The sequence below is a fragment of the Poecilia formosa genome, unplaced genomic scaffold (assembly GCF_000485575.1).
Source record: "Poecilia formosa unplaced genomic scaffold, Poecilia_formosa-5.1.2 Scaffold9, whole genome shotgun sequence".
Lineage (NCBI taxonomy): Eukaryota > Metazoa > Chordata > Actinopteri > Cyprinodontiformes > Poeciliidae > Poecilia > Poecilia formosa.
This window is the reverse complement of record NW_006799948.1, coordinates 837,074-860,292: the sequence shown is the minus strand read 5'-3', so window position 1 is coordinate 860,292 and position 23,219 is coordinate 837,074. Positions and strand designations below refer to the sequence as shown.

Genomic DNA, 23,219 nt, shown 5'->3' with positions numbered 1-23,219 from the left:
TATATAAATACATATATATATAAATAAAAGTCTGAAAAGTGTGGCATGCTTTTTTTCTGCCCATTTTACTCTAGCATCTATGGAAGCCCATTCCTGCCATTAAAGAAGAAAATAAAAGTCAAACAGGAAGTCATCATTTCAAGTTCAAAGTCATAGTTATAAGATTCAAAGTTATAACTTTGACTTTGTAGGTCATTATAATGAGATTTAGTCATAATTTCAACTTTCAGTCATAATTATAAGTCAGTGAATTTCAACTTTCAAAGCTATACTTTCTAGGTCATAGTTATGAGATTCAAAGTCACAATTTTGACTGTCTAAATCACAATTATATGAAAATGAAGCAAGAGTCCTAAGAGAAATAGACTTTCTATGTCATAATTCTGACTTTTAAAAATTCATATTCTTTTATTCACATAATTTATTATTTCAAAACTCTAAATTATGACTTCCTGTTGGGCTTTTATATTTTCTTTCATGGCAGAAATGGGTATCCATAGATCATAAACTGATTATATGCCACTTTGTTGGTGAGTAACAGAATCCCAATGAAACACATAAACAAGAGTTATTTTAGCAAGTCTACTGTAATTTCATAGTTTTATTTCCCCTTTTTCTACTTTCTTGGACTCATTTCCCCACCGTTACCTTGAGAAGGCGGTTCATGTCCGTCTCCATGTTGGAGATGGTCATCCTCTGCATGATGATGTCACTGACACGTCTCTCCAGAGACTGCCATTTGGTCCTGGCTGTGCGGTTCAGGTGAACGCCTCCCCTCCGTAGTGGGGAGCTCCTGAAAGAAGAGGCGACTCAGTCAGATCCCCCGAACTCTGTGATTGGTGGAGCGGCTCAGGTGGGCGCACCTCGCTCCGTTGGAAGAGCTCGCTCCGGACGTCTGCGGCCGTCCCGGTGTCGCCCGGGGCGAGGCTTCCTGAGCGAACTCAGGCGAGCTCAGCTTCCTGTTTGCCTTCCCCGACACGGGTCTCACCTGTCGCCTCAGAGCAGTCACCTGCAAACAGAAAGGAGGGAAAAACAAAAACAAAAAAAAGAGGAAATGTTCAAACCTGGTTGTGTTTTTAAATTGGCTTTCTTAATGAGCGGCCTGGTTAACCTCTTCGTTCTTCCTGCGAAGGATGAGCTCCTGTTGCCGTTTCTGGGCCTCCAGCTGCCTCACTTGGAGCTGAAACAGGACTCAAGTTTAGATTTCCAATATTTTCATCTTTTCCCATTAAACCAGTCTTTGTTTCTGAGGGTTTCGGTGTTTCTTGCCTCCGCTCTGCGCTGGTCCTTCTTCAGAGAGGCGATCTCTCTGTTCCTCCGGCACTCAGCCGCTCTGCTCCTCTCCTGCTGCTCCTTCATCTGACGCATCAGCGACACCTGGTGGACAGACACGTCAGGAAAAATTCAAACCATGTTAAAAATGTAATTAGTACGACAGAGTATAAGGGCCATACAAGAAAAACAAATAAAATTATGAGAAGAAAGTCATTTTATGAGAATAAAATCATAGTATTACAAGAATAAAGCCGTAGCATTACAAGAAGTCGAAATAACGTGAAAATAAAAGTCATAGTAATACAAGAATGAAGTTGTGGTGCAGGCAAAATATTACGAGAATGAAATCTTACGAGAATGCTGTCAAAATAATGCAAGAATAAACTTGTAGTATTAAGAGAGTAAAGTCATAATATCACAAGAATAAAGTCGCAAAAATTTGAGTGAAGTCATGATATCATGAAAATGAAGTCGAAATGAAAATAAAGTCAAAATAATATGAAAGTAAAGTTGTATTAACATGAGAATAAGATCATGGAAGAATAAAGTCGTAACAATATGAGAATAAAATCATAACATAACTATTCTTGTAATACTACCATTTTCTCATTATTTAAATTTTTTTGTGTATGACTTTTCTTGAAATGTTCTGACTTTATTCTCATATTGCAACTTTATTCTGGTTGTATTGCCTTACTTTTGTAACATTATGACTTTACTCTCGTATTATTTCTACTTTATTCTCATATGACCTCATTATCAAAACATGACTTTATTCTCGTAGTTTTATTTTCTCGTTTTCTTGACGTAAATCAAAAGAAGGCGCTGGTGCTGGCGGGATGGAAAGCGGGGAGCTTTACTTTGGTCTTCTTCATCTCGGTCACGTCCTGCTGCAGCTTCTTCAGCTGCTTCTCGTACTGCGACTGGTTCTTCAGCAGGCGGGCGTGCTCCTTCTGGGCCGACTGCAGCTTCTGCAGCTCCTTATTCATGCTGCTCAGCTTCCTCTCGTACTCTGCCTTGATTTTTTTGGCCTTCTCCTCTGTGCCAGACTCCACCGAACCTGGACAAAAGAAAAAGAAAAGAAGAAAGAAATAAAAAGCTAAAAAGAAATATTTTGGATTCGGTTTTCAGGAGTTAAAAGTCGCAGCCTCTGCGTTACCCATGTTGTGCAGGACTTTGTCCCGCTCCAGCTGCGTGTCTCGAATCTTGTTCTGCAGCATCATCAGCTTCTGCTCGTACTGCTGCTTCAGGGTGTGGAGGCGCCGCTGGCTGTTCTCCAGCTCGTCGATCAGCTTCTGCTTGATGGCGATCTCGCACGTGATGTTGGCCAGGTCGGCCTGTACGTTCTCTGCGCGGAAAAAAACGCAGCGTCGGATAAAGTTCCATAACCGTCAAGCGGGGGTTTATCGCTTTGTCGCCGCACGACCTCTCACCTTTCTCGTCCAGTTCCTCTGAGTCGGAGCCGTCGGACGTCTCCTCTCCTTCTATATCGAAGTCCTCCTCTTCTCCGTCTGCGTCTTCTCCATCCTCATGGCCGCTGGCGTCCTGCAAAATGGGGAAAACAAAAAAAAAAATCCACTAACGCACTAATACGCAACAAATCAACTAATCAACTAAATTGCATAGAATATTAAAATGAAATCAATGATTTCCAATACTTGGTGTCAGAGCGCGTGAAAAATGAATATGAAAATGAAATGAAGAAATTAATCTTACAACAATTTGTTTAAAAATGTGCTTAGCAAATCCCACAGTTCATATCTCGCAAGACGAAACGAAACATCTCAAAATAAGAGCTCCTATCGGAACTCCACCTACCCCCTCCGCCTCCTCGTTGCTTCTCTCCTGGTCGTTGTCGGGGAGCTCCTCCTTGACGACACTGGAAAAAAAAAAGTTCAATCCTGTTCATTCAGCAGCGACAGATAAACAGTTAGAGATTTTGTCAGATTAGGAAGAAGAGGTGAGATGATTATTAAACGTGAATGCATCATGAATCACACCATGGCAGGAAGGAAATCAGGACTGACTGTCACTCATTCAGAGCCAAAATGTAAATTAAGAGAAAAACTGGCACACTGCATGGGAAAACCTTCTAGAATGATCGACTTAAATCCCAAATTTTAAGTTCAACAGAACATCTCTTAAAGTGCAGGAAAGCTCCTCTTAGAGTGCATTTAGGAGCTCCTTTCAGGGGCAAAAACCACCTGCGGGGACTGAAAAGGGGTCAGGGTTAGTTGATTTAAGGAGCTGTTAGAAGATTTGGGTCAATGATTAATTCAAATGCCGTCCGTTAGTCTGGATGTTCCACTTTGTGAGCGATTCTGTGCAGACCTGTCAAGCTCAGCCTCGTGGTGCTGATTCTCCTCGTACCGCCTCAGCCTTTAGAGAGAGTGTGGGGGGGTAAGAAGGAGGTTTACGTGGAGAAGACAGGAGCGAGAACAGGGGCAGTTCACAAGACAGCAGAGGGACAGAGAGAGTGAGACAGAGCAGCCCAGCGGAAACGCCGCAGAAGACGGAGTCTCCGTCTCAAACTTTCTCAAAGAAAGGGTGCCGCACCTTTTTTTCTTCTTCTTCTCCATCTTCTTGAGCTTCTGCAGGTTCTTCTTGGCCATCTCGATGACGTCGCTGGCCTCCTTCTCCGGGGCGATGAGGGCGGATGAGGGGAAGGAGGCGGGGCCGGCGTAGAGCGAGGAGCGGGCCGACACCCGGGACAGGTTCTTCCTCAGGCCCTCGTTCATGGCCTCGCTCTCCAAAAGCTTCGCCCTGGGAGACGCGCAAAGTCGAGATTTAGACGTCGTCTGAAAAATCGCGTTCTGCATGCTAGGGCTGAAGCGATTAATCCAATCAATTGTGATCAATTAATAATTGAAATAATTATCAAATAATGTCGTAATCTATGGATTAATTGGAGTATACAAACTAAAGAAAAAGGCTGTTTTCTGAAAGTACAATACACTAAGATGAAACTGTATAAAGAATATTTACATTTTGCAATTAAGATGACGAAAAAATGCTTTGTCTGTAATTATGTTTTTCCCAGAACTCCTTAAGTAGTGTGGTTTTATTCTGTAAATAAAATCTCCCATTGAGCATCTTTTATTATCCAGTTATTAACCCCCCAAAAAACATAATAACATATAAAACATATACACATATAAAATCTCAACAAAAAATATTCAAGCTTTTTGTTTTAATGTGACGAGATGCTCGAATCAAATGAATACTGTAAAAGCTTGCCTCAGTTCCTCGATTTCTTTGATGTAGTTCTGAATCATGTTCCTGATTTCTTCACTGCCCTCGCCTGTGAACAGATGAAACACAGTTGAGTTTCCCTTTAAGGAAAACGCCCTCAAAGATAAACGTGACATTTCCAGAAACCTGCCTTCAAAGGCATGACTGGTTAAGATTTCAAATCCAAAAAGTTAGTGGCATACAGTCTGAAACTACGAGCCCACCTGCTTTGGCCAACACCTGGCCGGCCTGGTTGCTGAGGATCTGTGTCAGCCGGGTCCTCTGGGCGTCGATGGTCTCCTGCATGGCCTTCACTCTCACTCTTAGGTTGTTGTTCTCCGTTTGCAACATGGAGTTCTCGTGGACCAGGTCGTTGATTCCCTCCATTCCGTCTTCACCCAGGACGCGCTTCCCCTGTGCATCATCGAGCCGGATTGTCAGTCAAGTCTTCAGCTCCTCTTGTATGCCTGACCAACCCCGGTTCCCCAGTCCTACCGTCTTGTACTCCATCAGTTCCATCTGCAGCCGGGCTATCTCCGTCCTCAGGGCGCTGATCTGCTGGCTGGCTCTGTCCTGGTTCACCATCACCTTGTTCTTGATGTTTCGCGCCCTGTTGGCGTACTTCAGCGTGTTCAAAGTCTCCATGAAGTCTCGGTCGGACGGGCTGATGCAGGCGATCATTACAGTTTGGCTGGAAAATTTGCAAAAAAAGGAATGAATAAACATGCTTCCTGTAATGTCGCCCTGTAGTAATCAGACCCACAAACCTGTTGCCGCCCAGAGAGTCCTGTAAGAGCCGGGTGAGTTTGGAGTCTCGGTAAGGCACGTGGGTGGAACGTTTACTGCGGTCTCCCAAAGCGCTGATGACGTTTCCCAAGGCAAGCTGAGGAGAGTCAAGAGTGTTTGCTTCTCTAACCACCAGGGGTCTCTGTCGCTCCATGGAAATGTTCCCCAACTCAGCCACCCAAAGGGATCTGCCACTGAAGATTTTCCACATTGACAGATCAGAATCTGCTTCCTCACCAGTCCACAGTTGATGGAGATGCCCTCTTTCGCTCTGTCGCCCGTCGCTCCGGTTCTCTTCAGTCTCTCGGAACCGGCCAGGTCCACGAAGTGGAACTTGGCGGTCAGAGTCTCAAACTCATCAATCTCGGAGTCGTTAGCCAGCCGGTTGTCAGTGACATTGTCCTGGATGAGAAGGAGCGACATGTGCGACACTCAAACTTTCAATCTGTTGGTTATGACCAGTGGGGACAGTTTTCAATTCTGTAGCCTTGTGCGTTTCCTACATTGTTATCCGGAGAGCAGACTCGGACTTGGCAGAGGTGGATGGTGAAGATGGCATGCGAGCGCGAACTCTGGACGTTCATCTGGGTGCTGGCGGTGGTGCGAGACAGGGCGCCCAGCTTCAGACATTGGATCATCTGTTACAGGGCAAAGAGACAACAATGTGAGCGTTTGCACACTCTGAGAAACACGGGAAAAAAAACAAGGAGGGTGTCATCGGCATATAAGGAGATTCAAAAAGCTACAAAACAGAAAATAAAATCTTTTGACACAAGTTGAATGACTTATGTACCATCTATTCACAGTTGCTCTTTGTTCTAGACAACATAAACAGATTTGAAAAACAAAAAATTCTTCCATAAATCCTTCCAATTCCTTCATGGGCAAATGTTACATTATTTTTAACAGTTCTTATGTGCTTCAACAGGCCTACAGCAGCTGTTTGCTGCAGTAAGGCTTGAGTAGCAAAACTTTTTGGAAAGCTTCACATGAGCTGTAAATAGTCCAAAATCACTAAGGTGAACAAAGAAAATACAGGAAGCTACGCACTTATTAGCGAACCTGACACAAGCCTTCAAACAAGAACTTCTTTCAGAACTGCAGAAGAATCTCACGCTTAAACTTTGTAATGTTTCTACATCCAATTAAGGAATTAAAAAGAAAATCATTTTAAGAAATTACTGGGTTCTTTGAAGAGAATAGCCAGTGCACTGCTATGGGGACTCTTGGCGTTTCTACATTACAGAACCCTGTTTAAACAATAAGGCAGCACTAATTAGTCTGCTGATACAGACGGATCTCTCACTATTTGCTTTGGGCCTCAGTGGCTTTATTCATTAGGGGCTTTCCCTCACATACAATACAATCTTAATCTCACTTAAACAAACCACAATCCCAGGTTATATTTCTGGTAAAACTTAGCAAGCTTCTCATGTTTACATTTGTGATTCTCCTAGCCACGCCTTGCAATAACTGGTTGTAGAAAGCCTGGTTGTCACTATGGTGACCATAAAATGTAACTCTTTACTCTTTATCTTTCTTATCACCCTTATCATCGTTGCTCATTGGTTTTATTTGAATGTTCTCCTGCTTTGGTTATATTTGGGCTAAGGAAAACAGTATGGGTGCCAAATCTGTGGCGCCAGTAATTTGAAAAAGAGAAAACTTGATGTAAAAAAAAAAAAAAAAAAGACAAAATAAATTTTTTTTCATTTATATTGGAGGTTGCATTATATAAAAACGACATAAAGATTTAGTGTAGGTAGTGTATGTCAACATTTTTTAAAGAGCAGCACATTTCCAGAGTGTTCTGGGTGCTTAAAGCCGACCTCAGCAGCCGAGGTCACGGTGCGGGTGGTGACCCCCACGGTGTAGATGCCCCCGTTGGCGTCCTCGTGGATTTTGATGTTGGATCTCTGCCTCCTGGCCTCCAGGTCTCGGGTCGTGTCAAACAAATCCAGCACCTCTTCGTTGTACAGCTAGAGTCCAGGAGGGAGAAAAAAACAAAACAACAACAACAAAAAAAACAGGTAAAACACAAGAAAATGATTCGTCATCTTCTAACTCTCAGCTGCTTCCTCGGCAGCTGTCAGCAGCCACTTGGTGTCTGTTAAAAATAAAAGCCGGAAGTCGACCTCGGCGACAAACTAATGACAGCTTAATGACGCTGGGGGTCATCCGGGACACTTTAACAACCCACGGCAGACCTTTGACCTCTGGCTGTCAGCGTGTTCTTTCAGCGTCTGCTTAATTGAGCCAAAATGCTTCCAGCTCGGCGAGTTCAGAGCTCAGACCGTGCCCCGAAAAATTGCTTTAATTTGGTAGTGCTCGAAAGCGTCGCTCTGAGTCCGCTTTGATCTACCTGGAAGAGAGTTGGCGTACCTCCAGGAACTGCGCGTTGATCTTGAACTCGGGGACGGGCCTGCCTTGCTCGGTGGCCGCCTGTCTGCGCTCCTCCATCCCCCTGAACAGGTGGTGGACGGCGCGCGGAATGATGCCCTGCTCGTCGTCTCCCATGTTGACGTCGAAGCCGGTCCCCATGGTGTACGTCTTACCTGAACCTGTCTGGGTACAGGAGGACACAACTTTAATTTCGCTACTTTCGTCATGTCTGTTTTCTTTATTTTAGTCAAAAAAAAGTCAAAACTTCATCTTGTTGCTTCAGTTAGTCAGCCCTCCTTCTCACTTGGGGGTGCAAGGGAGAGAGGATGGGTTGTGAGGGAAGGGGGCGATTTCCATGGTGACCAAAGGAGGAATGCAACTTTGGGTTTAAATTCATGCGTCACCCTGCTTCTCCCTGCTGAAACCGTTAAAATAAAATATAAAGGACCCTGGCAGGAGGAGCATACGTCATGTGGAGGTTTGTGTGTGACTTCTCCAAGATCACACTTGTGGTTTCTTTGCGTGAATGTTTGCTCCCCAGTGAGAAGCTCTCAGATGAGAACATCAACGTAAAGGTGGAACGATGCGCGGAAAGAATATTAACCCAATGCAGACATTACTCATTTAATTCCAGTTAAATTCGGTTCACTTGGCAGAGATGAGGCACAACAGCAGAGTTACAATTTAAAGAATGAACTGCTGATGGAGAGTATTCTCGCATCGTTTGTCCATTACATTTTTTTAACAACTAAAACCTCCAACAAAGTCTTATAATAGCAATTTCAGGTCAAATTATCAAACTTTTCCAAACTCACGTCGCCAGATTTCCCAATCAATTTCTGACCCAGAAAATATAAAACTTCACTTTTATAACCAGGATTGCCTTTGATTTTTTTGAGAAGTCCTTTGTTCAACCACTTATCTTTCTAAATCTATATGCACAAACTTTGTTTGATTGGATTTTTAATTTATTGCAGATAATTCTGCAGTGGTGAGGCCTTAGATGTGAAACCTACAAACAAGCTGACACTGCAAGAAAGGAAGGAAGGAAAGCAGTGAATGGAAAAACTGATGGATCGACTGATAAGGGAGACGAGGATTCATGGTTTCACTGAAACAGATCAATAGTTGGAACTGTTGGACTGATAGACAAATGGGTTGTTGAAACAGATCAATTGGTGGATCAATGAATAGATTAAAGACAACAATGGAATGTTGGATTAATAAATAAATCAATAGAAGTACTGATGGCTGGTTGGATGAATGTCATGAAGGACAGACAGATGAATCAATGTTTGGTTGGAATGTTGTATTGGACAGACTGATGGACCAATAGTCCAAAGGACACAACAGAATGTTTTCTTACTGAATGCTTGATCAATGGACAGACAGACTGACGTTTGGATGGACGAACGAGGGAATTAATAGATAAATGGACGGACAGATTTACAGATAGGGTAACAAGTGCGTCAATGGACAGATGTGCATCTTTAATAAAAGAGCTCTACATGGAAAACTGATGCTCATCTGTTTATTATAATAAACAATGGAACAAAGAAGCCGATCTTAAAATATAAACATTCTCCAAGCCTCTGAAAATAAGAACTAGTCAAATAAAATAAGAGAAATGTAGGAAAAATAATTGATGGTTTATGAATTATTCTTTTTGCAATAGTCCTACAGCTTTAAGAAAGTATGCAGGTATAACTGGGCAGTTTACAGGCAAAAAGGCAAAAAAACACCACCATTTTTTTTAAAAAACACTCCGAAACTTCCTTACTCTAGTGCTTCCATAGGGATTCATTCACTGACTGAAGGAAATGCAGTAAACTATGAAAACTTGTGCCACTGCTGCAGCAGCATCAGTAGCTGCAGACATGAGTTATTGATCCTCCTGGGAAATCCCAGAGCTGTCCACAGACAGGTTAGTGCAGCAAGCGTTCAATGTCTCCAGGATATGTTTTTACTTTGGAGCTTACTTCTGTGCTCGAGTATGAGATAAGATTGTCCTCACTTTATTTGATTGGGTAATAGACTCCTTCCTCCATCTCTTCCTCTCAGGCTAATGTAAGTCAGCCAATTTGAAGCTGTGGTGTTGAGGGCAGGTTAAAACATGTCAAGCTGCTCCGGCTGAGGCGGTGAGGCATAAAATCAGCTTCATGCCCTGCACTGCCAAATATCTGTGGATTCTTGAAGCAGCTCCATTACCTTGAGCGATGCAAACTTGAGAAATCCTCAGACAGTGATGCATGAGCGTGCACGTGCGCTGCGTTATTTGCACAGAAACGCGCGCAGGCATGCCCTGACCGAGAGATATCAGCTGACCAACCTGTCCGTACGCAAAGATGGTGGCGTTGTAGCCCTCGAAGCAGCCTTCGATAAGTCTCTCTGTGCAGTGGGTGTAGATGGTCCCCTGCTGCGTGTCCATGTCAAACACGTGGTCAAAGGTGAAGGCTTTGTCCTTACCAAGGACCACTTGTGGTTCTCCGGGCATCACATATGTACAGATATGGCAGCCCTCGATTTTCTCCTTAGCCAGCTGAGGACGGATCCTAGAAGAAGAAAAAAAGAGTGGAGAAGAGACATTTTAACCATGAGCAAAAGAAGCAAAATAATCTAATGTTGATCTAAAAAAGTATGTACACTAGGTGCTCCTGTTCAGGGTTGCTAAGTATCCTCTGGTGTAATTTATTTGAACTATTTTTTTCTGTGCCATCACTGCTGGCCAAATGACTTGGAAATTGTAGTATTATTACATAAACATAATCTACCACCTACTCTGCTAAATCCTCCTGGTTTATCCACACATTTAGCTTCAGTAGAAGGTCACTCCTAAGTTTCAACTCCCAAATAAAACAGAACACAATATAAGATCAGAATTTGTATGAATTCAGCTTGTTATTAACATGTTGGTAAAAATTTAAAGTGTTAGCATGCTAACAATTTCAAGCTAGTGCCTAACATTAGCTATCTTTTAGCTACTTTGTTAGATAAACCAAAAAAATTGCCCCAGTTTCAAATAAAGCCCATTCAGGAGCCTATTAAATTTTAATTTAAAAACATTAGCATGCTAACGATTAGCACGAGATACAATTATGACAAGGCTTTAAGTTTTTGAAAGAAGTTAGTGGTAAACTGATTAGAGTTTTGTATCCATCACTAGCTAGTATAAAATAAAATGCACCCGGCACCTATTAAATGGTAAGATAAAACCACATTTCAATGTGTTAGCATGCTAACTGTTATTACAATGATGAAGTTTCTAGCTTTACAAGAAATTATATTTTATGACTGTTACTAGCTAGTATAAAATAAAGCTCAGAAGTTTTATTTTATACTAGCTAGTATAAAAGTTTTGTTTTTATCTATTAAAAAAGATAAAAACAAAACTTCAATCCGTTAGCATTCTAACAATTAGCAAAAAACACAATGATGATGAGGTTTCTAGCTTTTAAAAAATTGTGAGATAAACTGATAATGTTTTTGTGTTCATCACTAACTATTATAAAAGTCCAGCCGGGCATCTATTAAGTAATAGAATAAGAAACAAACTTCAATGTGTTAGCATGCTAACATTTTCCAGTTAGCAGTAAACACAACAAGTAAAAGTAATAATGAACCAAAGAAGCTAGAATAAATTAAAGTACCAGTGAAACATACATTTTTCTAAATTGCCAAAAGATTTTTTTTAGCAGCACTTAATTAAGGAGTATAGAACACTGAACACCATGACAAACTATTGTGGGAGTAATGACAAAAGTGTACCTATTTCCAAGAGAAGGCAGATGAGGGCAGCTACTGTGAAATGTGTGTGTTTATACATGTGGAAAACCCTGCAGTACCAGCACACTCCCATACACAGACCTCTCAGTGTTCAGTACTGAGGGAGGGTGCGAGGAGTGAGCTCTAAGCAAACAGTCCCGCCCTGGATTTCATTAAGAAATTGCTCTGTTTGCTTTCGTTCACGTAAAAAAACAAACTTTCTTATTATTTCATAGCCTGACCCAGTTTTTAAAACTAAACATAGAGGTTGTCATAAGGTAACATATCTAGATGTTTTCTAAGGAGTTAAAATTTAGAATAAAGTTAAATTTTTAAGCAAAAACAAGTCTGAGACCCAGTTCGGGTGTTGAGATAATAGTAAGGAGTAGGGAGCAAAATTTCCGGTTCTAAATCCTACTTTTTCTAGGCTATATCCAAACCCAAATAAATAAATAAATGGAAATAAATTCAAAACATAAGCAGACACCTGAGAGCTTTAGTTAAATGACTGCTTTTGTGCCTTTCAGCTGGCAGCTAAAGCTGTATGTGAGAGAGGCGAGAGAGAGAGGCCATTATGCATTGCTTTATACTCTATGTGCAGTACTTGTGTGTACTGTACACTTGTGTGTGTTTACATTAAAAAAAGACTGACATTCACCATAGTAAGAGTCTTTCTAAGTAATGAAAAGCATGAAAGTCTCTCTCTTTGTCCAAATGAGTGTGTGTGTGTTTGTGTGTGTCTGAAAAGGAGAATGGGAGCGTGAACACAAAAGTGATCTACAGAGAGGGGTCAGTGTGTGTGTGTATGCATGTGTGTGTTTGTGAGACATCAGAGCATAGCTCTTCAAAAGAAAGCCTCCAGGCGATTACACAGCACTGATGACAACAGGAGAGGAGCCAGTGACACTACTTTATATTTTTTTAGCTAAAGTTAATATTTTGAGTTTTATTTATTTAACAATAATACCTTGAGTTTGAGGAGTTTGGAGACATTCAACTTAGGAAACGACAAATTGAAGACATAGAAATAAACAAAAAAACAAAAAAAGAAGAAAACTATTCTGAATTCCTGTGCTGCCGTGGTTTTGATGCCACCCTGAATGGGGAGCCATACTAGTATAAACTTATCCAAAATCCACTTCATCTTCTCACAAAGTCTACATCTACATTTTCTTAAGAAATCCACATGGATTTATTTAAAAAAAACAAAAACAAACTGTTTTCGCAGTGTATTTAAATAAGCTCTCAATCACAAACTAAATTTGAAAATAGTTTTCGCAATATCTGCATTTGAATAACTTCACCAATATATTTTACTTTAATTAGTAAAACAAACAAATAAATTATCAGTTTAGCACTTTTCCACTCCCAAAGTGCAATACTTTTTGTGGTGTCACTGTGGTGGGCTCGGTAGAGGAGAAACATTCAGTTGTTTTACCTCCAACACCTACAATCACAGACAAACGTGTTCAAAAGGTCTCATTAAGCCACATTGTCCCCAGTGAAACTGACTGTAGCATTACAGCCATAGGGCTCAGGTGACCTGAGCAGGTGGTGATTTAGTTGAGTGATTTAAGGCATTACAGGGTTGAATGTACAATAATCCCCTTTTGGCCACCTTCCCAAAAACTCAACACAGGACTGTAATCCAGAATAATAACTGTGGTACTCATGGCTGCTCGCAGTGACAGTAATAAATCGAAGAGTTAGAGTTATTGTTTAAACTGAGTCTGCACCGAAACCATAGCAACACTATTTTTTATTTTTTTTTACTTTTAGAATAAAGTATGTAATAAGTAAGTAATAAATATGTTTGCAGAAAGAAAAAGAGCGATTACACAAAGGAAACCACAGGAACGAGGATTATTATATCAGGAATACACGCCCGATCTGAGTGGTTGTTTTCATCAGAACAAAGACAAAAACAAAAAGACACCCGACAACATTAAGAATCTCTGTGCACCATCTAAGGCTGCGTTCACACTGCAGCCTGAAGTGACTCAATTCCAATTTTTTTGACGTAATGCAACCTGTATCCGATCTTTTCATGGCAGTGTGAACAGCACAGGTAGGATTCTTTTTCGAATCTGACCCATATCCGATTCGTATCCGATTCAAATGCGACCTAACGTCCAGGTCACCTTCATCCGAACTGAACGTCACTGATTCTCAACAAATCTCACTATTCTGTGTCCTGATATGCGCAAGTGGGAAGAAAACAACAACCATGACGGATTATATGAGGATTAAGTTGTTAATATGTTGCTCCGGCCGGATAACAACTTCAAATATGTAAGCTAAGCTCCACCATTAGCCTCCATGTTTACTTCCGCAAACACTGAGCACTTCTTCTTTTTATGGCAGTTGGCAGAACACTGACGCTATTGCGCCCTCTACTGCGCATGCGGGACACTTTCAGGTCGTTTGCCTGTTTACACTGCAGAATGCATACAGGTCGCATTTACTGGCAGTGTGAACGGCCCCGGCAAAAAAATCGGAATTGCCAAAAAATCGGAATTGAGTCACTTCAGGCTGCAGTGTGAACGCACCCTAATAAAACGAGGCTAAATCACAGGTGAACCTGGAACGGAGACGAGTATATGCAGTAGGAAATGACTGGAAACATCACAAATAGGCCTGTCACAATAAGAAATGTCAATTAATTGCTTGATAAATTAAAATAGATTCAATAACTTCAATTTGCATTGTTTATTTCTGTCTTTCTACCAAAAACTGGGTGATAAAGGTCTTCATTCTGGTGCTTTGGTCTCAACTGGCCCTTTTTTTGAAGGTCAATTTTGATTACAGAGTCGCTACAATTCATTTTAGTTAGTTGCTTCTGTTTTGTTGTCGGGTTTTGTTTATTTTGGATACTTAGAATGTCTTCCACTTCCAGTGTTAAATGTTCATTGGAAATGAACATCTTTAAGAATGGGGTCTTGCATTATTATGGCACTGCCGTTATATTATTATTTGAAATTGGTCTCAAAACAATATTATCGTCTATAGCAATAACCTCCGGGACAATTCATCGTCCAGCAAAACTTGTTATTGTGACAGGTCAGGTCACAAAGTTGCGTCACATGCTTATTGGTCAAGCATGTGTATGTATGTGTTCTTTTGGGATTAGTTATGATTGTCAAACTTTTGTGGCAGTCCATAAGAGAAGAAAATGTAAATGTTAAGATATTTCATTATACGAGTCTAAGGGATGGTAGATGTGTAGATTATATTGAAAGGGCGCTAACCAGAAGACATAATGATATTACTTGACCTCTACAAAACCCAGTCCGCTCTGCTTCTGCTCCATTTTCCATACCCTTCGCCTTCTCTATGTTTGTTTTAGAAAACAGCCAGTTCTAACTTGCGCAGCTTCTTTCTCCTTTTCAGTACTCTAGTGGCGGTTGCTTCGTGGTAACAGTTTGCAATATAAGCACAAACTGACACCAACTTTTTACGGTCGATTTGGCTTTACATAAGAGCTCCGATTTTACAAAGCCCCTTTTAAGCTGTTTTAATAAGCTGTAAAATAAACAAGTTAATTCCAAATTATACTTGTGCCGCTTTGACTGCACCTCTCTTACACCACAGCTTGAGATGATAATAAAATTACGCGGCAGGAACGTGCAGCAATCCTGCTAGCTGTTCTCTCGATTTTAATGAGTTTTATTAATCCTTTTTAGTGTTTTAAGGGATGAAGTGCATTTCAACAAACAAAAAGACATATTTATCTGTGCAACAAAATAAAGAGTCAAATTGGAGTCTAAGTGTGAAAGAATTGGTGTGTACATAAAAAAATATATACATAATATTCAGATTGAAGTTCGATTAAAGCGCACTAATTACTGAAAATGATTTCTACTTTTAAATGATAAATAAACCTTTCTTTTAGAGATTTATTTTGTAACTTTCTTCAAATTCCTAAGTCAACATACAGTTGTTCAGTGCTAGGGATAATTGTCTTTTAAGGACTTGGAACAATCCTTTTGGGTGCATGTGTCTTTTTATTCTGTGTATGTAGATATCTGGTTTCAACTGTTTGATGTCATAATTCGTCCTTCATGATCAAACATGGAAGCTTTAAGCTTATGAATCTATAAGTCACTCATGAAGTCATTTGTTTGCTCCCTCTTGATAACAACAGATTAGGGTAAAGATGGAGAAACAAGAACAGTAAAGAGATAAATTAGCCACCTGACTGCTGATGTCATCCATCTTGAATAACGCACCATCAGTTTGCTTGCCGACAGCAGTCTCTATTGACAACGATCCAAATCGTCAATTCCCTAGATTTGCAGCCATTCCCCTTAGGATTGACTATCACCAACGTTAACAAGAATGAGAGCTTTGAGTCCTGATTCAGGGCCTCTGCAATCTAACCCTTAGGATTTTGTTTACGCTCCAGTTTGTGTCCGGCTGACGACACAGAAAGCTTTGCCAGAAATAGAAAGGTACATCTGAGCCCAAAAGGCAGCAGAAAACAAATCCGTTTATTCAGAGGCTCAGAAAAGACTCACAAGCACATCATCACCTTACATTATCATAGCCCCATGTTTATAAGGCCGTAAATCAGGCACAATTTGCCAAATAAACGTGTCCAAGTTCCCAAACGTGTTTATAAAACAACCTATTATTGAATAACTGGAGCTCTATCTCATTATATGCCTTATTTCCAGTGGCATATATTAACTGCTCAATGTTAAACTCAGACTACAACATGTAGTCCAAGTAGTGTGGCATTTACCTAAATTGGGTTTGGCTCTTCGTTCAAGCAGACAACTAAGGAGCTGAAGACCTTCAGAAAGCATCATGATCAATATATAGGAATGGATATTAGTCTTTAAAGATGGACTGTAGTTTATGTACTATAGAATACAATGGCAGGTAGACGGGTAAAAAAACGAACACATGAACCGGCGTGAAGATATCAAATCATCCTGTCAATAGCGATGCGAACAGTAAGGCAGAAAGGCTATGTTTGCACTCCAGTACCTGAGAAACCAGACTTATTATTGGGAAAATTGGTCAAGAACAGAGTAGGGATCAATAAAACCCACCCAACGCTCATAACCATAATAGCTGGAGATTGCCTGACGAAGCTCTTAAGGGAAGCTCGCTTGCATAACAACCACATATAGGAAAAAGCATATGTGTCGTTTAGCCAGTAGACGCTTGTGTATTTTTATTCTTATGGTTATGGACCATGCTGGCTTGTGTAATGCCTTTTTTGAAGGCTAACGTCTGATGGCGGCCTTGAAGGGAAACCAGAAAGACATAAATCCAGAGATGTTAAGTGCCGTAACTGACCACGATCCAGTGGGAGTGCATCTCAGTAACAGTCTCTATTGTCCTGCTGCTGGTCTTGACATCAAGGGCCTGTTCATCGGATCACTCAAGCTGAAACAAGTTCTTTATAGAAGCGCTATCCGGCTGGGTAGAGTAGACTAGTGTAGAATCATCAGAATTTTGGACAGGCAAATGAAATTAGACATAATTTAACATCTCGTCGACACTGTTTGGGAGTGTTTCACCGCCACTCAAGAAGACTTTGAACTCCGGAGTTGATCTGGAAACGGCAGTCACGGAGGGAATCTGGGAATGACGCAAAATGGAGTGGAAAACCTGGAAAAACAGAGGGAGATTGATTTCCGCTGAGGCCGTCTTTTGGTTTCCTTTGGTGTGGTGACTGACCGCTATCCCTTCACTGAGCACACCCACAACTTTGACAGAACCTGTTCCATTGTCAGAGCGCTGACTGCAGAGTACTGAGTGCTTCTTTGGCTAAAGGTCACCCAGCAGGAAGGAGAGAGTGGCAGAGGAGCAAGGCTAGCATGGTGGATGATGTCTGGATTGGCAGCGACAAAGGACGCATACATCGTTTGGCCTCCAGCACTGTTTGTAGCTTCATGGAAAACATTTCTCTCACAAGGGCAGCGTGACCTAATCATGACTCGTGTGTGAAATGAACTCAAATGCAGAAAATGTTTAGAAAGACAGAGATAACAATTAATATAGGAATGCAAGGCTCATTTGGAGATGAAGAAAGCAGTATTTAAAACATGATGAATTTCTAAAGCCTACCACAAACTCTTCTAATTATAAGTGGAATCCATAATAAATTAACCTTTGTTATCAAATGTCACTGAGGGGGGAATATCACATGGCATCAGCTGGCAGCTGGCTTGCTGCTTGCTTTGCTTTTGTGTCTGAGTTCGCTTGACTTCCTTCATGAATATTTAGGATGGATTTGCCTGGACGAACAGCAGGTTATGCATGTGTGCAAAGAACACACATGTGCACATGCGGCTTTTATGTCGGAACCAAGAGGTCTTTCTTCTCAAACGTGACATAAAAATGTCAAAAGAAGAGAGATTTCTTCCAGACGAGGAGTAAAAACTACCAAGTTTTGGCTAATGCTTCCCATTCATTAAGCTTTAGGTTCTTATTATTTGTGTGTATCTAAGGTGTTTGTGTACTTGTAGATTTTTTATGTTACATTCCTCAGTGTAGAATGACACTTGAGAAAGAGTGTATCAAAATATTCAAACTCTAGACCTGACTAGTGCACCTTCTTCATACCACGACTTTACAGATTGTCATTATAAACAAACATTTGTTCCCTTCCTAGTTTAAAATCTCACCTTGAAAATTGTTTTTTTTTTCTTTGCTGGTTACAGACGTTTGCTGCTATAGAAGTTGCTTTAATCCTAGCCATTGGACAATGCTAACAGCAGCTAACAACAGCTAACCACAAAAAATAGTCATGATATATTTGGTCAATTTGTTGCACTTTGCATGCTTGTCTCATTTACACATAATCCTGTTGCCAAAATAAATAAGTCTCTACGTTTTTTTCAGAACTAGAACTTGTTTTAAATTCAGAACAAGCTGAAACGGATTATCTTGATAAAAATCGTAAATCGGAATTTAGTGTTATCGTGATAAACTTTTAATAATAATAATGTTTGAACCCCTAAAAAACTAACAGTCTGACTTCAATTTACTGTTGGCTCCAGATATTGATTAACATCAATACATTTGACAATATGATAAAGTACAATTGTGGTGCCACTTAGAGATACAGGAGCATTACTGAAGGTTACTGATATAATTTACTTAATAACAGGTAAGTTTTGTTTTCAAAAGCCTCATCTCGCCACTATGTGCCTCTTTTCAATGTTTAATTAAATAAAAGAGAGGTGTGTTAAAACAAAAAGACACAAATATGTAAGTAGCAAAACACCTAAAGTTGCTAAGGGGGAGTTACTATTGGGGACAGTGAAGTAAGGTAGGTGTAACATAGCAACATAATTGTTCTGTCATCAAGGTAGAAATACTACAATTGAGATTCCCAGTAGGATTTAAGCATTAATACTATTGTCAGGACACATGAGGAGGGATCATTTTTCCACTAACAAATCAAAATTTGGGGCCTTCCCTTTGTGTACCCAGCAGCCTTCTCCTTTTGTCCATTACCACACCTGAAAAAAAAAAAAAAGTCGATAAAGTGATTCATCACCGTGGTCTTGTTGGGATGGCGGATTACAGAACTTGTTAAAAGACGGCATTAGTGGCGCAAGTTGAGGCAGGTATACGCCAACGACCTGCTAGCCGAGCCTGACGGACTCCGTATGGCAGAGGCAGAGAAGACCAGATTCACTAGCTACAAAGGTTTAGAATAATTAGAATGTGTCCATGACGATTAGCTGCGGTGAAAACACCGACGTGGAGGTGGGGTTTGGGGCTTACGAAGGAATGAGATGAGTGATTTATTAAGCACTGAATGCAAATGGCACCATCATCGATTTAAGGATGACGTGTTCTTTTCGAGGTCTTACAAATTTAAGAAACACACGTTACTGTATTTACTTTGATTTATGCTTTGTTTTCTTTGTTATGACACCAAACTGTTTGTGTCATCAATCTCCATCTGTGTTGGTTTAACTAAGCAGAAGAAACAACATGATAGTAATCTAAATAACTATGAAAGCACCATTACCAAAATGTATTAATGCATCTGCTGACAGATATTGCCAATGTGTCTCAACAGTTTTGAACACAGATTATGGCTATACCCAGCATCAACTCAGGTCAGTAGTAGCTGTATGAGGCTAAAGAGAGAATCCATTGAAAGTCCATATGCGTTAATCCAGGGATGCACAATATATCGGCACCTACATTGTTATCGGCTGATATTAGTCATTTTTTATGGACCGGAAAAATAAAACTGGGTCAATATGAACAACCGATATTTATTTTTATCCGTTTCTGATTGGGTTTTTAATTCAAAGGTGTCGAAATCGAATTATACATAATATCAGTAAATATCGGCCAAGACAAAAATATAAATATCGGATGTTGATATCAGCCCAAATTTTGATATCGGTGCAGCCCTAGTTTTGTCTCATCATGTCATCAGAAACCAATTTTTAAAAAAATGTTTTAACACATTTTAATATCTTAACACAGGACCTGTGCAGAACGCACCATGTCAAAATCTGATGAGTTTGTTTGAGGAGCATTATTAAAAAAAAAAAAAAAAAAAAAAAGCCATTTTATCACAATTTTTTATTAGGCCAATGTCAGAAACCCTCACCCCTACCGTATATGGAAAGTGATGTCATCATTGGGGGGCACATGCGTTGCTTGCACAATTTGAGTTGTGGAGAATGAATGAACTGCAAATTTGACTTAGTTGATGATTTGCATCATATTTAACTTTAATATGAAAGCTAAATAAAAATAAATTTGCATTTTGCCTCATCTCTTTTTGACTACATGAAAATGGGTATTCCATTTATTTCAATTAGGACTGCCGTCATTGTAATATCAGGCTCTGTAATATTACAAGTGAGGTACAATATTCGGTGCAATAATATAGTTATAATATATATTAATAATATATTAAGCATCATACATTCACAATCTGTACATCAATCATTTATTAAGTAAGCTGAATGCCTACATCTGACAGTGGCTGAGATGCTAAAGATGCTAAAGCGTGTTGGGAATAGAATCATCTAATTTAGTTTTTTGAATTTCCTTATCTCAGTCTAAGTACTGTATATCTTGTACTAAATAACAATATGAAGTTTAGACTATAAATCATACAATAGCACCAATATGAAGTTTATAGTCTAAACTTCATATTGGTGTGAAGCTGCAAAACAGATGCAAACTTTAGTATTTTTTGTTAGCCTGTTGTGGTATTCTCATAGAGCTTACAAAACGTTCCAATCTTTGCCATCATCTTTAATTTTTCTTTCGATTAACCAAAAATGTTGGATTAGTTTCTGCAGTCTAGTGTGTTTTGTAATGAAGTTGCGGTGAAACAGCAGCTGGATCCATCTTCGTACCATTACAGGGTTAGGTCAGGATACCATGAAGTGGATTACCTTGTCTGTCTGTGTGTGTGTGTGTGTGTGTGTGTGTGTGTGCGTGCGTGCGTGCGTGCGTGCGTGTGTGCATGTGAGTGTGTGTTTAGCTCAGTGACAAAGCATTTTCAGACACTGCTGACCTCAGACAAGATCATACTGGCTTTGTGTCATTAAATCGCCTTACAATTACACGCTGAGTCACTCTGCAGCAAATGTCATTACGATGAATTATATTAGTTTGCATGAACTGATCAGAGGAGGCTAAACTTGAACAAACAAAAAAAAACCCTGCTAGAGGCAACACATATACAGTAGCTGCAGCTACATATTCCTGTGTCAGAATGGTCTAGTTAAAGTCAGAAGCTTATGAAATTGAGAGTCTGAGACAAGACTTCAAAATTTGTGATGACAGATGATCTCTGTCCAGTGAGATTGAGATTGACACTTGAGAATTATGTGGCAGTTTGTGTTGAACTAGAACATGAAATCCCAATAAAAAACGTTAAAGATTAAACTTCAAATTATACAAATTACATAAACATGTTCAGCAGTCTATTTTGTGATGTTCCGAGAAGCTTGTTTGAGCACACAATCATACAATAGCATGCAAGAGTCACTGAAATAAGTTATTTTCACAAGCAAAATTGTCACAACCTTAAGCTAGTAAAAGGGTTTTTGCTCTTGAAGGTTGTCTTGTACTGATGAAATCAGGTTGCTTATTATAGATTATTTATTATCTAAGATGGAGAGAGAGAGAGAGAAAAAGAGAGAGAGAGAGAGGCCGGCTTGTAAATCGAGTTGGCTTGGCAAACAAGGCTCAGGGTCAAAGTCTGAATGCAAAATAACGAGAAAAGGCAAGCGAGGCGGGGGACGAGAAACATGAGAGGGAGCAGCTTTTGTCCTCTCTCTTCCACTCAGATCACATGACGTTGCAGCTCGTCTATTCCAATACAAACACAAGCATGTTTGAAGACAAACTCGCATTCGGTGAAGCCATGTCATTTCTTTATGTTAGTTTGTTTTATTTTTTTTTTTTTTTCACAGATAAGCAAAGGTAGGATTAGGTGAGTCTGCTGTCAGTGACAAGCAAATAAAGGGCAAAGGTCAGATGGGGGGGAGGGACCGCTAGTAGATCAAAACATAACCAAAAACACTGCAAGAATACACAATAGAAAAAGCCTGAAAGCAAAGAAACAGATCAAGTAGATCCAAGGTATTAAAAGTGAAGGTACTGCTGAGTAGTGTGATCTATTTGAGGCGATCAAAAGCACTGGGTGATCCTCCATCCTCACATTACAATCTAATCCGAGCACAAGAGACAACCTGTACGGGCCTAATCCCCCGGCACCTAAGATTTTCATTCATAAATCCACTCCACAGGCCAAAACTGAAAAGGAGTAGTTCCATATTAACATACACTAGGATCTTCATAATGCAGATAAGTTATGATTTATGCTGCTAAATCTTAAATAAAGCACTCTGAATGGAATACAAATGGATCTAGAAGTGTAAATCCAGGTTAGCATGCAGTGTTTACATAGTGGGATGCTGCAGCAGGAATAGTACGGATCCTAGCAGGTGTGACAGATGAGCATCTCTCCAGAGGAGGGTCCTCTCCTCTGCATCCTTACCTCAGGGCAACCCGCACCGAGCTCTCGTCCGCTCCCCCGCTCATGGCGTCACCGAAACAGTCCGCCTTAAAAATAGCTCGCTTTCCCTTTTCGTCCTTTCTTTATCCTCTTACAAGACGGCCGAGCGTCCCCCTCCCCCCCCTCTTGCCTCCTTTCAGCGAAGCGCGTCGGTCTGCAGCCTCCACGGCGGCCGCTCTCATTCAACCTGCCATTAGGCTCATTTCTATGCAGCTCCGCAGCGAAGTGTCTGCTCGGAACATGAGGCGGCACCGGGCAGAAAGGGAGCCGGCGGTGGTCAGTCCTCCAGCCGCATCGTCTCTCGCTGTCGCTCCAGCCGCGCGTGGTGAAGAGTGTGGAAGCGCGAGGAACCGCTTTGGCGTGTGATTCCACGAAGACTGAGGACGTAACAAGGCTCCTCCTCCCGAGCTGCACCAATCCTGACAAAGCACAACAACACAGAATAATAATAATAATAATAATAATAATAATAATAATAATAATAATAATAATAATAATAAACTACTTGGTTGACACAAACACAAATACAGTTAGTTAGCATAGCTAGAACAATAAATTAAAACTGTGGGGACCCAAATTATCACAATTTAATAACTTTTTATTTTTTTACATTTTTAAATAAATATTTATAGCGGGGACATATTAAATGAAATCTGGGAATAGTTTAAATAATTAATCATTTGATCGTTTCGGTGATTTATAAAATGCATAATTTAATTTAGAAATAACTGAATTAAGCAACATGTAAAGTTGTTCT

At 40.4% G+C, this 23,219-nt stretch overlaps 1 protein-coding gene across 4 annotated transcripts in view; it reads right to left on the bottom strand.

Annotated features, from left to right (window-relative positions):
* LOC103155860 (kinesin-like protein KIF21A) overlaps positions 1-22,839 on the bottom strand; it is a 31,683-nt gene extending 8,844 nt beyond the window's left edge. For 2 of the 4 annotated variants that reach the window (XM_016663620.1, XM_007577743.2), the window contains exons 1-19: positions 22,445-22,838; positions 10,004-10,226; positions 7,675-7,857; positions 7,122-7,271; positions 5,796-5,930; positions 5,530-5,694; positions 5,274-5,389; positions 5,002-5,197; positions 4,731-4,920; positions 4,513-4,576; positions 3,832-4,038; positions 3,094-3,154; positions 2,709-2,820; positions 2,435-2,623; positions 2,136-2,335; positions 1,270-1,377; positions 1,112-1,180; positions 864-1,009; positions 649-793 (exon numbers count right to left, since the gene is read on the bottom strand). In XM_016663620.1, the coding sequence (XP_016519106.1) occupies positions 649-793; positions 864-1,009; positions 1,112-1,180; positions 1,270-1,377; positions 2,136-2,335; positions 2,435-2,623; positions 2,709-2,820; positions 3,094-3,154; positions 3,832-4,038; positions 4,513-4,576; positions 4,731-4,920; positions 5,002-5,197; positions 5,274-5,389; positions 5,530-5,694; positions 5,796-5,930; positions 7,122-7,271; positions 7,675-7,857; positions 10,004-10,226; positions 22,445-22,488 (2,703 nt within the window). In that variant the 5' untranslated portion in view covers positions 22,489-22,838. Of the gene's footprint in view, positions 1-648; positions 794-863; positions 1,010-1,111; positions 1,181-1,269; positions 1,378-2,135; positions 2,336-2,434; positions 2,624-2,708; positions 2,821-3,093; positions 3,155-3,606; positions 3,655-3,831; positions 4,039-4,512; positions 4,577-4,730; positions 4,921-5,001; positions 5,198-5,273; positions 5,390-5,529; positions 5,695-5,795; positions 5,931-7,121; positions 7,272-7,674; positions 7,858-10,003; positions 10,227-22,444 lie in introns of all 4 variants that reach the window. The other 2 variants (XM_016663610.1, XM_016663614.1) reach the window with 2 other exon arrangements.
* Between the last annotated feature and the right edge of the window lie 380 nt (positions 22,840-23,219).